At 47.6% G+C, this 13,929-nt stretch overlaps 1 protein-coding gene across 3 annotated transcripts in view; it reads left to right on the forward strand.

The window, feature by feature from the left end:
• Positions 1-13,929, forward strand: part of GDPD5 (glycerophosphodiester phosphodiesterase domain containing 5) — a 106,313-nt gene that overhangs the window by 77,509 nt on the left and 14,875 nt on the right. For all 3 annotated transcript variants that reach the window (XM_039556043.1, XM_039556056.1, XM_039556049.1), the window contains exons 4-9: positions 2,565-2,658; positions 3,278-3,337; positions 5,379-5,477; positions 6,714-6,807; positions 8,604-8,749; positions 13,033-13,115. In XM_039556043.1, coding sequence (XP_039411977.1) covers positions 2,565-2,658; positions 3,278-3,337; positions 5,379-5,477; positions 6,714-6,807; positions 8,604-8,749; positions 13,033-13,115 — 576 coding nt within the window. The remainder of the gene's footprint in view (positions 1-2,564; positions 2,659-3,277; positions 3,338-5,378; positions 5,478-6,713; positions 6,808-8,603; positions 8,750-13,032; positions 13,116-13,929) is intronic.

Consider the following 13,929-nt stretch of genomic DNA (forward strand, 5'->3'; position numbering starts at 1 on the left):
GAATGCTGTGAATGGGCACTGGAGCTGCAGTGCTGCCAAGGCTTGGCTCCCCAGATATTCCTGCAGGAAAGGGGGGACATCTGCAGGTCTGCTCTGGATGCAAGAGGCAGTTGGGATTTAACATGTCCAGATGTCGCCTGCAGCCCAAAGCCCTGTCCCTGCCGTGCAACCCAGGGTGCTGGAAGCACATCTGGATTGTGCACAACACTGGGAAAGGATTCCTTCTTGTGCACAAGTTCTGGAGAGGCTCTCTGGATGGAAAACAGCATTTCAGGCACTGCCATTCAGTGCTGGAAATGGGTTGGTGCTATGTGTGTACTGTAACCCCAGTGAGATCCCTGCTCCATGCACTGGCACCAGAGGTTGAGCAGGGTTTCTGGGAACAGCTGTGGAAAGGCTGGGAAGGAGGAGGAGAAGAACACGGGGCGAGGTTTTCATTACAGCCATGCCAGTTCCAGGCAAGGGGGAAGTAATTTCCACTGGGTCCATGCAGGCTGAGCCTGGCCCTCTTCCCTTCCAGCTGCGTGGGCTCCATGAAAACAGAGCAGTTTTGGCCAGACAGGGTGTGAGGGAGTTGAAAGCATCAATTTTTTCCCAGTGGGGCTGTGAACCTGTTGCTGATGAGGCACAGTGAGGGGCTGGTGTTTAGAAACGGCGCCTTTGCTGTTCCTCTGTGGTCGTCGCTTCTGGGCCGTGCTTTTGGACGAGGTTTCTTTGCTGCTTGTTCCTGCTGCCTTCCTCTCTGATTTACTGGGAAGCTGGGAGCTCCCCCAGAGGAGAGGAAGGGCTCTTTGGGGCAAACAGCACACTGAGTTGCTGCCAGGGCCTTCCAGAGGAACTGGGAGAAGGAATTGCTGTGATATTGGTGTCAGGAGCTGCTGAGCTTCTTCCCACCCTCCAGAGCTCATCCTTGGGAGCTCTCCTCTCTCATGTCATGTGCAGCTGCACTGAACTCCTTCAGCCTGTCCCACCAGGTGAAGAAAGACTGGAGGTGTCTGTCCAAGCAGCCCCTCAAGGAGGAGCACTGCCAGCAGCAGGTCGGCTTGAGGGCTGGATGAAGACTTCCCCCCGCTCTGGGACTTGTTCCAGCACTGCATCACCCTCTGGGAAGAGATTTTTCAACCCAGACCTCTAAGGGCCTTTTCCCTCTGCCACCCTTGAGGAGGTTTTTCATCTTTTTACCTGTCTGTCAGGCATCTTGGGCAGCAGTTGGGGCTTTTCAACTAGTAAGGACTAAAGGGACTATTCTGGGGTTGAAATGGGCTTTAGAAGGACAAGGCAAAATTGTAGCCCAGCATGTCTTGCTTCAGGCTTTTCAGCTTTTTTTTCCTTGAGGCTGGATATCAGTGAGGTCCTTGTTAGTGAAGGTGCTTTGTGTCCCTTAAGTAAATTTTTTTTTTTAATTTATTGCTTCTGGCATGTCCCTTTTTGGTGTCTACACTTGATTGCATTATAATTTAGATCTGCACTGTATAAGGTTTGTACTGCACCAGTTCTGGCTAGGGTGGGCTGTGGGGGATGCTGTAATTTGGGAACCTGGCTGTGTTCCCCTGGAGCAGGACCATAAATGCAAGGCTTGTAGCAAATGTGTTCCTCCTCAGTTCTGGAGAAAGCTCCCCTGCTTCATAACTGCCATGGACACAGCATTTTAAAACATTCATTTGCACATCAAGTGAAGGCCTGGTGCTCTCAGAGGGGCACCGAAGGGACATCAGAGCAAAAACTTAAATGGACTGAGAGTTAAGGAAGCTCTGGGTGGTGGCATCAGCAAAGACTTCAGAGGAGCCCTCTTTCCTTTCTTCCCTCTTTTTTCCTAACAGCACGTCTGAATGCCTGCAGATCCCTGGTTTTGTGCTCTTTGACTTCCTGAGCAAAACCTGGACACGGGCCATGCCTGTTGAGCCCAAGGATTTGCTTTCCAGATCTCACAGGGGAGCTTTACTCCTGGACAGAATTGGAATCAGAGAATATCCTGGATTATATAATGGATTCCAACTCCTGGCTCTGCACAGGGCAGCCCCAAAAATCACCCCAGAGTTTGTCCAAACAGAGCAGATGTTCTGTCTGATGACTGATGCTGGATTTGAGTGCTGGGGAGGAGGTTGGCTCTTTGACCTGCATGTATGTAGTGCAGCATTTCTGTCTGTTGTAACCAAAAAGCAGGCAACAAAAGAACCCAGCCAGTTCACTGCATGAGCTGATTCCCCCCAGAACCACCCTGTCCTTGTTGTGTCAAAGGGTTTGCATGGAGGTAACATCAACCCTAATCCAAGTTAGGGATGCTGTTGGTTTTTTTTTTTTTTTTTTCCTAAAAATCCATTGGAAAAACTTTAATCCAGGTCAGGTTTGAACTCTCAGAAGCTGCAAGGAGGGTTCTGGGGTTTCTCTGCCTTTCTCTATCCGGGTAATTTCCATAAGGGATTAAAGCACTGGGTTGTCACTTGTGCTTTTTGCTGCCTATCTCTTTTCTTGACAGATCCATTTTCTAAAGTCTTGTCTAATCCTAGTGAAGCTGTTCTGGTGTTGAATCCCTTCTTAATCTATCCTTCCCACTTCTCTTCCAGGTTTTTATATAACCGAATGGGATATTGGAGTGACTGGTCCATTCCAATCCTTGTTACAACTGCTGCTGGCTTTACCTACATTACAATGTTACTGGTGAGTAGAATGAAATCCCCTTTCTCAGAGGTTTGTGTGTTGGCTTTAAAAAGGCCACGAGCTTCTCAGGCCATCTGCAAGTTGAGCAATCTTCCCTCAGAAGTGATTTCTCTCCCTCTCTCTCTTTACTCTTTCTCTTTTTTCTCGTTCTCTTTCTCTCTTTCTTATTCTCTTTTTCTTAGCCTTAATTTGCATAAAATTAAAAGTGAAAAATAGACACTCTTAGGCCTCAGATGATCAAAAGACAGATACCTTCAGAGGAGGAATACAGCTCTTGTTTCCCATGGTATGGCCCAGTTTCTACTTCCAGGCACAAGGGGCAGTTGTTGCCCTTCATCCCAGGGGGTTGGGACCTTCAGGGTGGTGTCCATTCAGGTGGCCACTGCTTCCTGCAGCCCCAGGGGCTGTGCACCCCTGGGCCAGACTCTGAGCTCCCTGCAAAGCCTTTTCCTTCACATCCTTGGCTTTGGAGAGGATCTGCTGGCCCATCCTGCCTCCCTTCCTGCTGGCTGCCCTGGCTTGTGTGGCTGTCCCCTCGGGTGGGTGATGTGTCCCTGTGTGCTCAAGCGCTTCAGGGTGGTGATGTGCCTCTGTCTGACTGCTGGTTTCTCCCTCCCAGATCCTGGCACTGTGTCACATAGCTGTGGGACAGCAGATGAACCTGCACTGGCTGCACAAGGTAAATCTCAGCTTCAAGGGGAGCAGGATCTCGGGAATGCGGGAGCCTGAGGAGCAGGCGGGGGGTGGCACTTGCTGTCACTGTGCTTTTGGGAAGAGCATAAAATGACTGTGGTGGATGAGCAGACTGCTCAGGAGAGGCCATCAAGGCCTGGGGACAAAGAATTTGGTGAAATGCTTTTGGCCCTTGCTGATAGAGAGGCCACCCGTGGAGATGGAGAAACACCAGTGGTTAGAGCAGCCTGGTTCAGTCCCAGCTCAGGTGCCCCATGAACCTCTCTGGGGCTCCTTTCTGTGCTGAACCCAGCCCTGGAGAGGGGCTGAGCAGACGTGAAGCTCTTCAGAGTGTGCTTGGAGGGGACCAGCTGGAAAAGCCTTGGGAGAAGATGTAGCTGTTAAAACTGGGGGTATGCAGCGTGCAGGGTGAGGTTTGCGGGGCCCAAGGAGATTTGTGTGTAAAGCAGCTTGAAAAACACTGCTGTGAAACACCAGAGAAGATCTTTGGAGCACAGAAGGGGAGAGGAAGGGTATGGAGGGAGAGAAAATGGGTTGGCAGGATCCCACTGTAGCAGGCAATCTGCTAATTGGAAATGAAGGGACCAGACCTGAATCTGCCAATACACAGCCCCTCCTGGAATTCTGCCCGTGATGAGGTATTGCAGGATCACAGCCTGAACACCTCCCAGGACAGGGAGAGCAGAGACCTCCCCACCCTTCCTTTTTCTTTATTTCTTTCCCTTAGAGATGGTAGAAGTTATGCTTCCTCAGGGGAGGAGGAGGATGCAATCAGAGAGAGGGGGCAGGGACTGTCTGACTGCTGCTGCAAATACTTTATCAATTCTTGAGCCTGACATATGTTTCTTCATCAGGGAAAATGGTATTTCTCAGGCACCCTGGTGGGCTTAGATGAGTAAGTCCAGAAGAGGGGTGTGTTGGTGGAGATCAGTTCTACCCTGTGGGCCCCCCACATTTCCTCCCCTTCTTCCTAAGAAGCCCCCTTTTCATCACAGCTCAGATGTGTTGCTCTGTCTCTTCCGTTCCCCAACACCTCCCTCATCTTCCTAAGGAGGTTGAGATACACGACTGGAATAAGTTAATATTTTTCTCTGAACTCTACTGAATTAACTTCAAATATAGATTAAAGTGTGGGGGAAAGGCTGCTATGTGCAAACCACACAACTCTGTCCAATTTTCTCCTGCAATTCTGTGCAAAGAGCTGAGGGTTGTAAGCCAAGTCAAAGATGGGTGTGAGGGGAGGGGTAGAAGCAATAAATTGGAGTTGATGGGAGGAGGAAAGGGAGAAGTGGAGATTTGTGTCCTGACACCTCTGTGCCACACAGGACGGCCACACCAAGGGCAATTAGGGCTGCAGAAAGAGGAATCCTGTTTATATGTACCAAAGTGATTTCTGTAAATGTTGGGAATGCGGGGTTTTATTTGCTGGTCTGAGATATTAAACCTGAAATTGGCCTAGAGGTGCCCTGTGCAACCAAGACGATCAGTTCCTTCCTGGGGATCAGTTTCTGCCAAGTCTCCCCCACAGATTTTGGATCTGCAGCAGCATCCTTTGGCTCTGGCAGAACAGCAGGGGCTGGATACCAGACAGAGCAGAGAGTGGGAATTATTTTTAGACAGACAGCCCAGATTCTCAGTCTTTGCAGCTGGAGTTATTTCCGTGGCACTTTTGGATGGTTTGAACTTTTTACCTTCCCCTTGGAGGTCACGTTTTCATTTTGCCTGCTTTGCTCAGACCTCTGAGTGCTTCCATGTGAAAGGGCAGCTGGGGGAGGTCCTGATGGGCTGGGTCTTGGTCTGTCCTCTCCATGCCACCACTGTCCCATCCAAAGTCCTTTCTCAGGCCCTGGTATAACAGGTGACAACGTGACAGCACATGAGCCCAACCTCCTTCCCCGTGGGTCCTCGTGCTGCTTTTTTCAGGCCTTTTATTACATGCAAAGGTTTTCTCTCTCCATTTCCCAACCTATACAATTTATATAATAACCACAGTCTCCAGCCTGCAAATACCCTCTGATTTGTTGCAGATTGGCCTGGTGACAACCTTGATAACTACTGTGGTGACCATGTCATCAATAGCACAGCTTTGGGACGATGAGTGGGAGATGGTATTTATTTCATTGCAGGTAAGTTGTCTGCAAGGATGTTTCCCTGGGAGGGAAAAGGGGCCAGAGCAGCTGAATGCCATGAGTGTTTTATGAATTTCTGTAAGATGAAACTCTGTCTTGATGGTCGGCACTCCCCAAATTGAAATCTTGGCAATGAGAAAATTGTTTTAAGAAAGACTTGTGGTATCCTGCAGGGCTGTAGAAGTGTCAGAGGAAAATACTTACAAACTTAATTTCTTTTAGATCTGCTCTCTGTTCCTTTTTCCCCTCTTCCTCAAAAAAAAGTCGCAAAATATTTTGCCCATCTTGCTTAAGAGGTGATCACTGACATGTATTTGGGAGTATGCAAATCTATGCAAATACAGGGGGTGGAAGTGGCATTCACATGAATGACTAACATTTCTCAGAAGTGCTTTATTTTACTGCGGGTTTTTTTTAAGATTTAGGCAGGGAATTGGAGAGCAGAAGCACGACTCAGATGATACATCTCCAGCTTTGTGTCATGGTGATGCACCCTGGTGATTAACAGACCGGTGTGTTCAGAGAATTCCAGAAGAGTTTGGGTTGGAAGGGACCTTAGAGCTCATCTAATTCCCATCCCCTGCCATGGGCAGGGACACCTTCCACTGTCCCAGGCTGCTCCAAGCCCTGTCCAGCCTGACCTTGGACACTGCCAGGGATCCAGGGGCAGCCACAGCTTCTCTGGGCACCCTGTGCCAGTGTTTTACCACCCTCATCATAATTTTTTTTTCCGCTCATATGTGGTGTGAATCTGCACTATCTCAGTTTAAAACCATTTCCCCGTGTCCTACTGCAGCTGGCCCTAATAAAGGCTGTCCACATTTCTCTTACAGACCCCCTTCAAGTGCTAAAAGGCCACAATAAGTTGTCCCTGGAGCCTTCTCCAGGTGAACACGCCCAGCTCGGCTCCAGAGCAGAGGGACTCCAGCTCTTGGAGCAGCTCCGCGGCCTCCTCTGGACTCACTCCAGCAGCCCTTATTCCAAATATCTCTGTTGTTGAGGGGGAAATTCCCCTAAAAGGGGGTTAGAGCTTTCCTCCTTTCCCTTCAGAGCAGCCAGAATGCCAGAGGCAATGGCAGGATTTGGAAGAAACAATGGCCAAAACAGCTGCAGGAGGCTGATGGAGGAATGCTGCAGAATCCACCTGGAAACAGAACCTGTGAAGTCAATGCATTTTCAAGGTGCTGGGGTGTTTTTAATCACATTTTCCTCTCCTGTTCTTGTGCCCTGCAGGCCACAGCCCCTTTCTTGCATATAGGAGCCCTGGCAGCTGTCACAGCACTGTCGTGGTTGGTGGCGGGGCAGTTTGCACGGACGGAGAAAGCCAGTGAGTACCTCCTGTGTCCCTGCAGGGTGGGGAGTGGCTGCTCCTCTTGCTTCTCTCTTTCCCCCCTTGATTCTATTTTTTCCCCCCCTGTTTCTCCTTTACTTTTTACCTTTTTATTTTCTTTTGAATAAGCCAGGGAGCTGTTTTCCTTCTCTCTTTCTGTTCCTGGATTGTTTTGTTTGTTTTTAAGGAAAAACATTGGTATCACTTGATCTTAAGAGTATGTCAGACTCGTTTTACTCGTGGAAGGCATCTTACCTGGAATAGTTTACAGACTTTTTGGTGCAGACATGGTGGTGTTAAAAAAAGAAGAAAAAAACCAAAACATCTGTGAGAATGTGAACTACAGTCACTTTTAGTGGAAAATGGGATTTCAATCTTTTGGGAAAATGAGGTGCAGCTGCCGGCCTTGGTGCAAGCCTATTCTTGCCATTTCTTTGTGGCATTTCAGCTTTTTTTCTGAGCAAATTTTTTGGGGCTTTTTGTTCTGATTAGACTGAATTTTCAGAGCATGGTTGGTGTGTGGTGCTCCTGGGGTGAGCAGGAACTGGGTCAGGATCACATTCTGTGTCTGCCTGGAGGTTTGGGTGCTGGTGTGACGCCTTTAAGGTGCAGGACACGGCGTGAGTTCCCTTAGCAAGGTACCATTGAGTTCCTTGAGTGCTCCGTGAGTGATTGACATCTCTGCCAGAGAGGAGGAAAAAGCCCTGGCAGAGTTCCTAGAGTTACTTTCTGGCTTGTGGGAACATGTATGAATGAGCCTATTAGGTGCTGGAAGCAAAAAGTAGCCTATTTATGAGGGAAACCAGATGAGTTGTGGCCAGGAGCAGAGCTGGGCTGTTCTGTCCTTCCCTTAAAAAACACCCCACCTTCTCTATCTTGCATCCATTGCAAATATTTGTTTTAAGGGGTTTGGGGTTTTTTTTTTGGCTGTTATCCCTTAAGTTGCAAAGCCTTAATGAGTTTCCATAATAAATAATAATTTAAAAATTTAAACATCAAGTCTTTTGCTGTAACATCTGTGGTTTCTAGTGGCTCCAGATATCTTAGGAGTTCAAAGGTGCCTGTTGTTTTTTATAAGGAACACATGTCTGTGGGGTACAAGGGGTGATTCTGTTGCTCTGTCGGCACCTCCCAAAGATTCCCAGAGAGCCTGGACTTTGTGGGAAGTCGCTGATAAATGGAATTGGGTGGCTGATGGGTGGTGTGGGAGGCAGTGTGGGGGCTCCTCTGGCCCCAAGCACTGCAGCACCATCACAGCCCAGGGATTTATTTAAAGGTCTCCAACTTGATCAGTAAAGCATTACTACATTTTTCTGGCACAAATCTCAAGGCAGAAGCAGCTGAAGCGGCCTTGCCCTGGCTGAAGTGGGTGGTGGTGGTAAACCACCAATATAAGCTTTAATTGCACTGGTGTGGTGCCATGGCTTATTTTTAGCTATGAGTGACTGATGAGTTATTTCTGTTGTCAGGCAGGGAAAAATTTGGTGCTGTCCTACCCAAAGGGTGGAAAAGCCAACAGTGTTTTGGGTGGCACTTCTGGGGTTTAACCAATTCACTTAACTTACTGTTTCCCAAATACAAAATGAAGTGAAAGCCTCCTTCAGGGCTTGATTTTTATTAAACAGAAGATGTTTTCCCCTAAACACAGAGCTCTGCTCTTACATTAGAGGCACTGACAGTAGATCAGTCCTCCCCTCCGGAGGAAGACAGAGGCATTCTAGAATGTGCTCCTGTGGCACAAGGAGGTCAGGGCCAGCAGTTTCACCAGCTCTTTGTCTCTCTCTCCATCCCAGCTTCCCAGATGCTGATGTTCACTGCATACCTGGCGGTTGTAGTTGCACTTTACCTCGTCCCCCTCACCATCTCCTCCCCCTGCATCATGGAGAAGAAGGCTCTGGGACCCAAGCCAGCCATCCTAGGGCACCGTGGGGCACCGATGGTGAGTAGTGACCAGAGCCCTGTGCTCTGGCTCCTCTGCCCATGTGAAGGGTGCTGCTGGATCTGGCAGTCTCCAGGCTGCTCTCCAGGGAATGGATACAACAAATACAACTTGGAGGCACTCCTGCCTAGGATTACCGTGGAAGTAAAGCAGGGCTTGAACCCAGAGTCAAGTGACACCCCAGATGCTTTAGATACAAACAAAAGGGCAATTCTTGCCTTGCTCAGGCTGGTTTGTGCCATTGCATTATTTTGGCTGCTGCTTTTCGTAGAATTGTGGAATCCTTCCGTTCATCTTCTCTTAGGTACCAAAACATTGCCACCATCTTTGAGGGGGCCTTTTTTTCTTTTTGTGACTCTGAAGAGCTTTGGTTTGTGCTGCTTGTGCAGGTGAAATCAAGAAGCATTTGCTTTGCTGCACACGTTCTTTACATATTAAAAATAAGGGCAGTTAACCTGGCTGCCGGCCTGATTGATAGCAGCAAACACTCACAATAAACATCTTCTGCCAGAGCAGGAGAAAGGCTTGTCTGGGAAATAAATCTGTGTCAGGTCAGGTCAGCTTTTGTTAAATCAAGCTTCAGTTTTCTTGTGTGGGCAGTACAATAATGAGGTCTCATCTCCTGTATCTAGTTATTAAATCCCTAATGCCTTTTGCTTATGAGTTTATCCTCTTGTCCGTGGCAGGTTGTTTTTCCTGTTTGTTTTGTGCTTTTTCACTTCCTTTCAGTCCGGGTGAGCAATTTCCTGAAAAGTTAGGCCTCAGAATCCCAGAATGGTTTGGGTGGGAAGGGACCTTAAGGCCATTGAGTTCCATGGGCAGGGTTAGTTATGGATGCTCTCTAAAATAGGGGGATTAAAGGTATGTTTTATTGTATGTTTTAAACAGAACTGTCACTGCCTTGGCACGTTACTCACCTGGCATGATGGGACACTAATGCAGAAATCCAGTGGAGTGGCAGATCCCACACTAAGCCCCACACAGGGAACTTCCAAAGGGCATCGTTTTACACAAAAAGAAAATTCCATTTCTTAGGTAACACTTTAACCCTGACTTGTGGGGTTTTTCTGTCCAGTTTGTAGCTCACAAGGAGATTAATACGGGAAAGGAGAGATAAAGAGGAAAAATTAATAAAAAATAAATCAAAAGGATGGCCATATTTCCAAAAGGACAAGAAAATACCCTTAAATCTTGTTGATGAAACAAAAGATCAGATCCTTTAGTGCATAATCTCAGATTCCCAGAATGGTTTGGGCTGAAAGGGACCATAAAAACCTTGTTCCAACACTTTCCCCTAGACCATCCAGAGGTTTGCAGTGGCTGCAGTTTGTTTGGAATAAAATTGGGTTCTTCTGTCCAGGCTTCTTCATTAACCTCCCCAACAAATGATGCCATGAGTTTCTTTTTTAAGCCCTGGCTAATCAAGGGAAAAACACAATGTGGTGATGTCCAGCTGCAGCAAGGTTGTGCTGCTCTAACACAGTTTCATAATCTTCTTTAAGGAAGGTCCCCAAAGCTCCTGGCTCTGTTTGAATGCATTTGCAACTGATTTGTAAGCACAAAAATAACCAAAATGAGTTCATTCACGGTAATTTTCTAGAAATTACTTGCTGTGTCTCTGCAGCAGGAAGAAATGAATAGTAGCCTGATTTTTGCGGGGGATGAGTCTCTCAAACCAGGCGCAGAGAGGTGGAAGAGCTCACAGAAATCCTGTGCTGGGTCTGTCTGGCTCTCAGTGATGTGGGCATGGTTTATAAAAGAGAGGAGGTTTGGAAATCATTGCTTTGTGCCCCAAGGTTTCTTTCCCTTCAAGAGTTGGTTGTGTCCCTTGATACAAACCTGGATTTTAGGTTTTAGGCATAGCACACCTGAATATATTGTGCCAAGGAGGTGTCCCATAAAACAACCTGGAGAGAGGCAGCGAGAAAAACGAACAGAAGGATTGTGCATTTTTGTAGTTACTTCAGTTTGGCTGTAAAGCCTTTTTAAAAAATAACATTAATCCAAGCAATTAATTCCTGTCCCAGCAGCTGCCCCGCTTGGATGCATCTTTGCCTTAAACATGCTTAATCTGGGGCTTCAGCTCCCTCTTAGCAGAATAGACAGGCTGGGAGGATGCAGATCCCTGTATCTCACGTTGTCCTTTCTCACAAAACCCCTCACATGGCAGGGTATATAAACTCCTGGTACAGAGCAATCCTGCCTCCAGAGTGGTGCCAGCTCTGGGAATAGGCAGCATCTGATATTGGTGGGAAGGGTTAAATTTGCTCTCCTGGCTTTCTGGCTGATCTTTACTGAGTTACATCATCGGTGTCAGTGGCCTGTGCAGTTCCCTCAGGGCTGGGATTGACCGAGAGGTTCAGGAGCTGGGGAGGGCAGGTTTTGGATTGATGATGGGAGAGGCACTCCACTGGGAGAGGCAATTATTTATGTGAGGGTGACAGGCTGGGGACTCGCCACATGCTCACAGGGAGATCTGTCTTTGCCTGAAGGGTTATAATCACAGAATCACAGGATGGTTTAGGTTGGAAGGGACCTTAAAGCTCATCTCATTCTTCTGCTCTGGAATGGGCAGGGACACCTTCCACTATCCCAGGGTGCTCCAAGCCCTGTCCAGCCTGACCTTGGACACTGCCAGGGATCCAGGGGCAGCCACAGCTGCTCTGGGCACCCTGTGCCAGGGCCTGCCCACCCTCCCAGGGAACAATTCCTTCCCAGTATCCCATCCATCCCTGCCCTCTGTGACTTGAAAGCCATTCCACCTTGTTGTGTCACTGTCTGCCTGTGTAAAATGTGCTCTCCTTTTTTCCAGTCCCCCTTTAAGTACTGCAAGGCTGCAATGAGGTCTCCTTGGAGCTCCTTTAGGCACTGGGAGGCTCTCTGAGATCTCCCCAGAGTCTTGTCCAGGCTGAACAACCCCAGCTCTCCCAGCCTGTCTTTGTAGGAGATGTTTTCATACGAGGGTGGGTGCAAAAGCAAATATTGAACTGTAGAGAGAGGATCACCTTGCAGGGTTACCCTGCAGAAACCTGAGCTACTCGGGAAGGGACACCCGAGCTGGTGACAGCAACCCAAGGCCATCTGAGCAAGTCTGGCTGGGATTCTCCAGATCCTTGTGGCTGCTGCTCTCTGCTGGCGGCTCCTCTTGGAGCTCGACCTTGGGTGACCCAGCGCGGGGCTGTGCGCTGGGGGTGTCGCCTCTGTCTTCGCCTAAACAAGTCTGGCTTTGATTGGGAGCTGTTTTAGGAAGATAATGTGGCTCTGTGCTGCCTTTGATGAGCAAACGTAAAAATGAACTTGTGTTGATGTGTGGCTGGAGCCAGAGGAATTCAGTGCTGAGATACCGGAGCTGGGTGAAGGTTGGTGCTGATATTTGCTCTGATTGTTTTACTCTGAAGCTCTGCTGACCTGAGCCTGTGAAGTGATCAGAAAACAAATGTCACTTAGAGACACTCTAAATGCTTAAGCAAGTTTTTATATTTATCATTATATCTTGCTCACATGGTGCAGTTGGGCCTTTGCCCTTAATTATTGCTCTTTGCGGTCCCTGAGTAAATCATGGGCTGTTGAATGCTTATTATGTCCTGATGGAACTGATCCTGGTGGTGGAAAACCAGGGTGTTACAGGTGCTCCAAGCCTGAAAAAAACTGGGGGAAAAAGTAATTTATTTTTCAAAAATAACTTTATTTTGATGTGATTCAGTGCAGAAAACCTGCCAGGTTTCCTTTCCACAGTTGTATTTTTTTTTCTAGTCTTCCTGTTGTTGTTTCATGGGTGTTTTGGGAGTAGCTGTACTGTACTGCTTTTGTAGAAAAGCAAAGTATTTGTCTTCACACCATTTTTATTTTAAACGAACCCTAATTCTCTTACCATCTGCTCCTCAACAGGGAGGAATATCAAGTAAAATCTGAGTCCTTCTCTCTGATAGCCTCAGGGATAAATTTTCTAGGCTTAAGGCTATTTTTTTAATTGTTGTTAAAACTAACTAGAACATTTGTTATTAGAGAAACTGTCTGATTTTTAGATTAATAGCTGACTTCGTGGAATGGGTAGATGTGGGAGTAAAATGTATCTTACAGAATATGTGGTCTAGTTGTTCTCCATGGTATGGAAGAGACAGGAATTTTTGGCCATGGAGAGATGTGGAATAATAACATTTTGGGCCACTTAGGACACCCTGATATCTCCAAACCCTTCTCCCAGCATCCTCGCTGACACTGCTTTGTAAACTTCCCTCATGCTGCTGATCTCTCATTGCTTTTTTTGTGTGTTTTCCTAACAGCTGGCACCAGAAAACACTCTGATGTCCTTCCAGAAGGCAGTGGAGCAGAAGGTGCATGGAGTCCAGGCTGATGTGGTATTGAGGTAGGTCAGTGTGCTGGCTGCTCTGAGGCTGTCTGTGGGTAATCCAAGCCAGGAATGGTCCAGCATATCCAGTGTCTGGGCATTGCAGCTTTTTCCCATCGGGAAGGGCTGTCCTGGTGAACTCCTCCAGTAACTCCTGTGTCTCCATCAGACGCTGATGATTATTTCACTGAGGTGATGGTTAAAGGTGGAGTTGTCCAAATGAGGGAACCTGGATCTCTTTGTCACCTTCATTTGCAGGAAGGCTGTAGTTGATCCTAGAGCCTGTTTTATTCCAGTGAAACAGCCTGGCCTTGGGAGGAGACAGAGCTGCTTAGATGTGACTTTTTCTGGCATACCCCAGGTGCAGACAGAGCAGAGATCCCAAATTGACTTTGTTGCACAGGAGGGTCTTCACCAACCTTGAAAAATCATCCCAAGAATGCACCAGGAGGAAACCCTTCCTTCTCCTCTTCCTCTCCCTCCCAAGGCATTAATCTTTAGGGAAGGAGGAACCTAGTGACTGTCAGAAAGTTGTTCCTTGCTGACAAGTGTTGAGCTGAGTGGACAAAACCAATTAAAAGAGAATTTAGAGAGGATTGTTTCAAGAGCTGTGCTTTGTTCCAGAAGTTTGATAGTTCCTTAATATTCCTTGATACTCCTGCTCCCAGTTTGTCCTGGTACCACTTATAAATACAAGAAAGACTCAAAGCAGGTATTTTATTTTTTTCCCTGACTGCTTTGGAGGTCTGTGTCAATGGAGAGATATTTTTGCCTGGTGGAAGGAAGTTGAATTGTTAATTGTTTCCTTTTTACTTCGCATCATTTTTTTTTT

The sequence above is a fragment of the Corvus cornix genome, chromosome 1, assembly GCF_000738735.6.
Source record: "Corvus cornix cornix isolate S_Up_H32 chromosome 1, ASM73873v5, whole genome shotgun sequence".
In the NCBI taxonomy this organism is placed as follows: domain Eukaryota; kingdom Metazoa; phylum Chordata; class Aves; order Passeriformes; family Corvidae; genus Corvus; species Corvus cornix.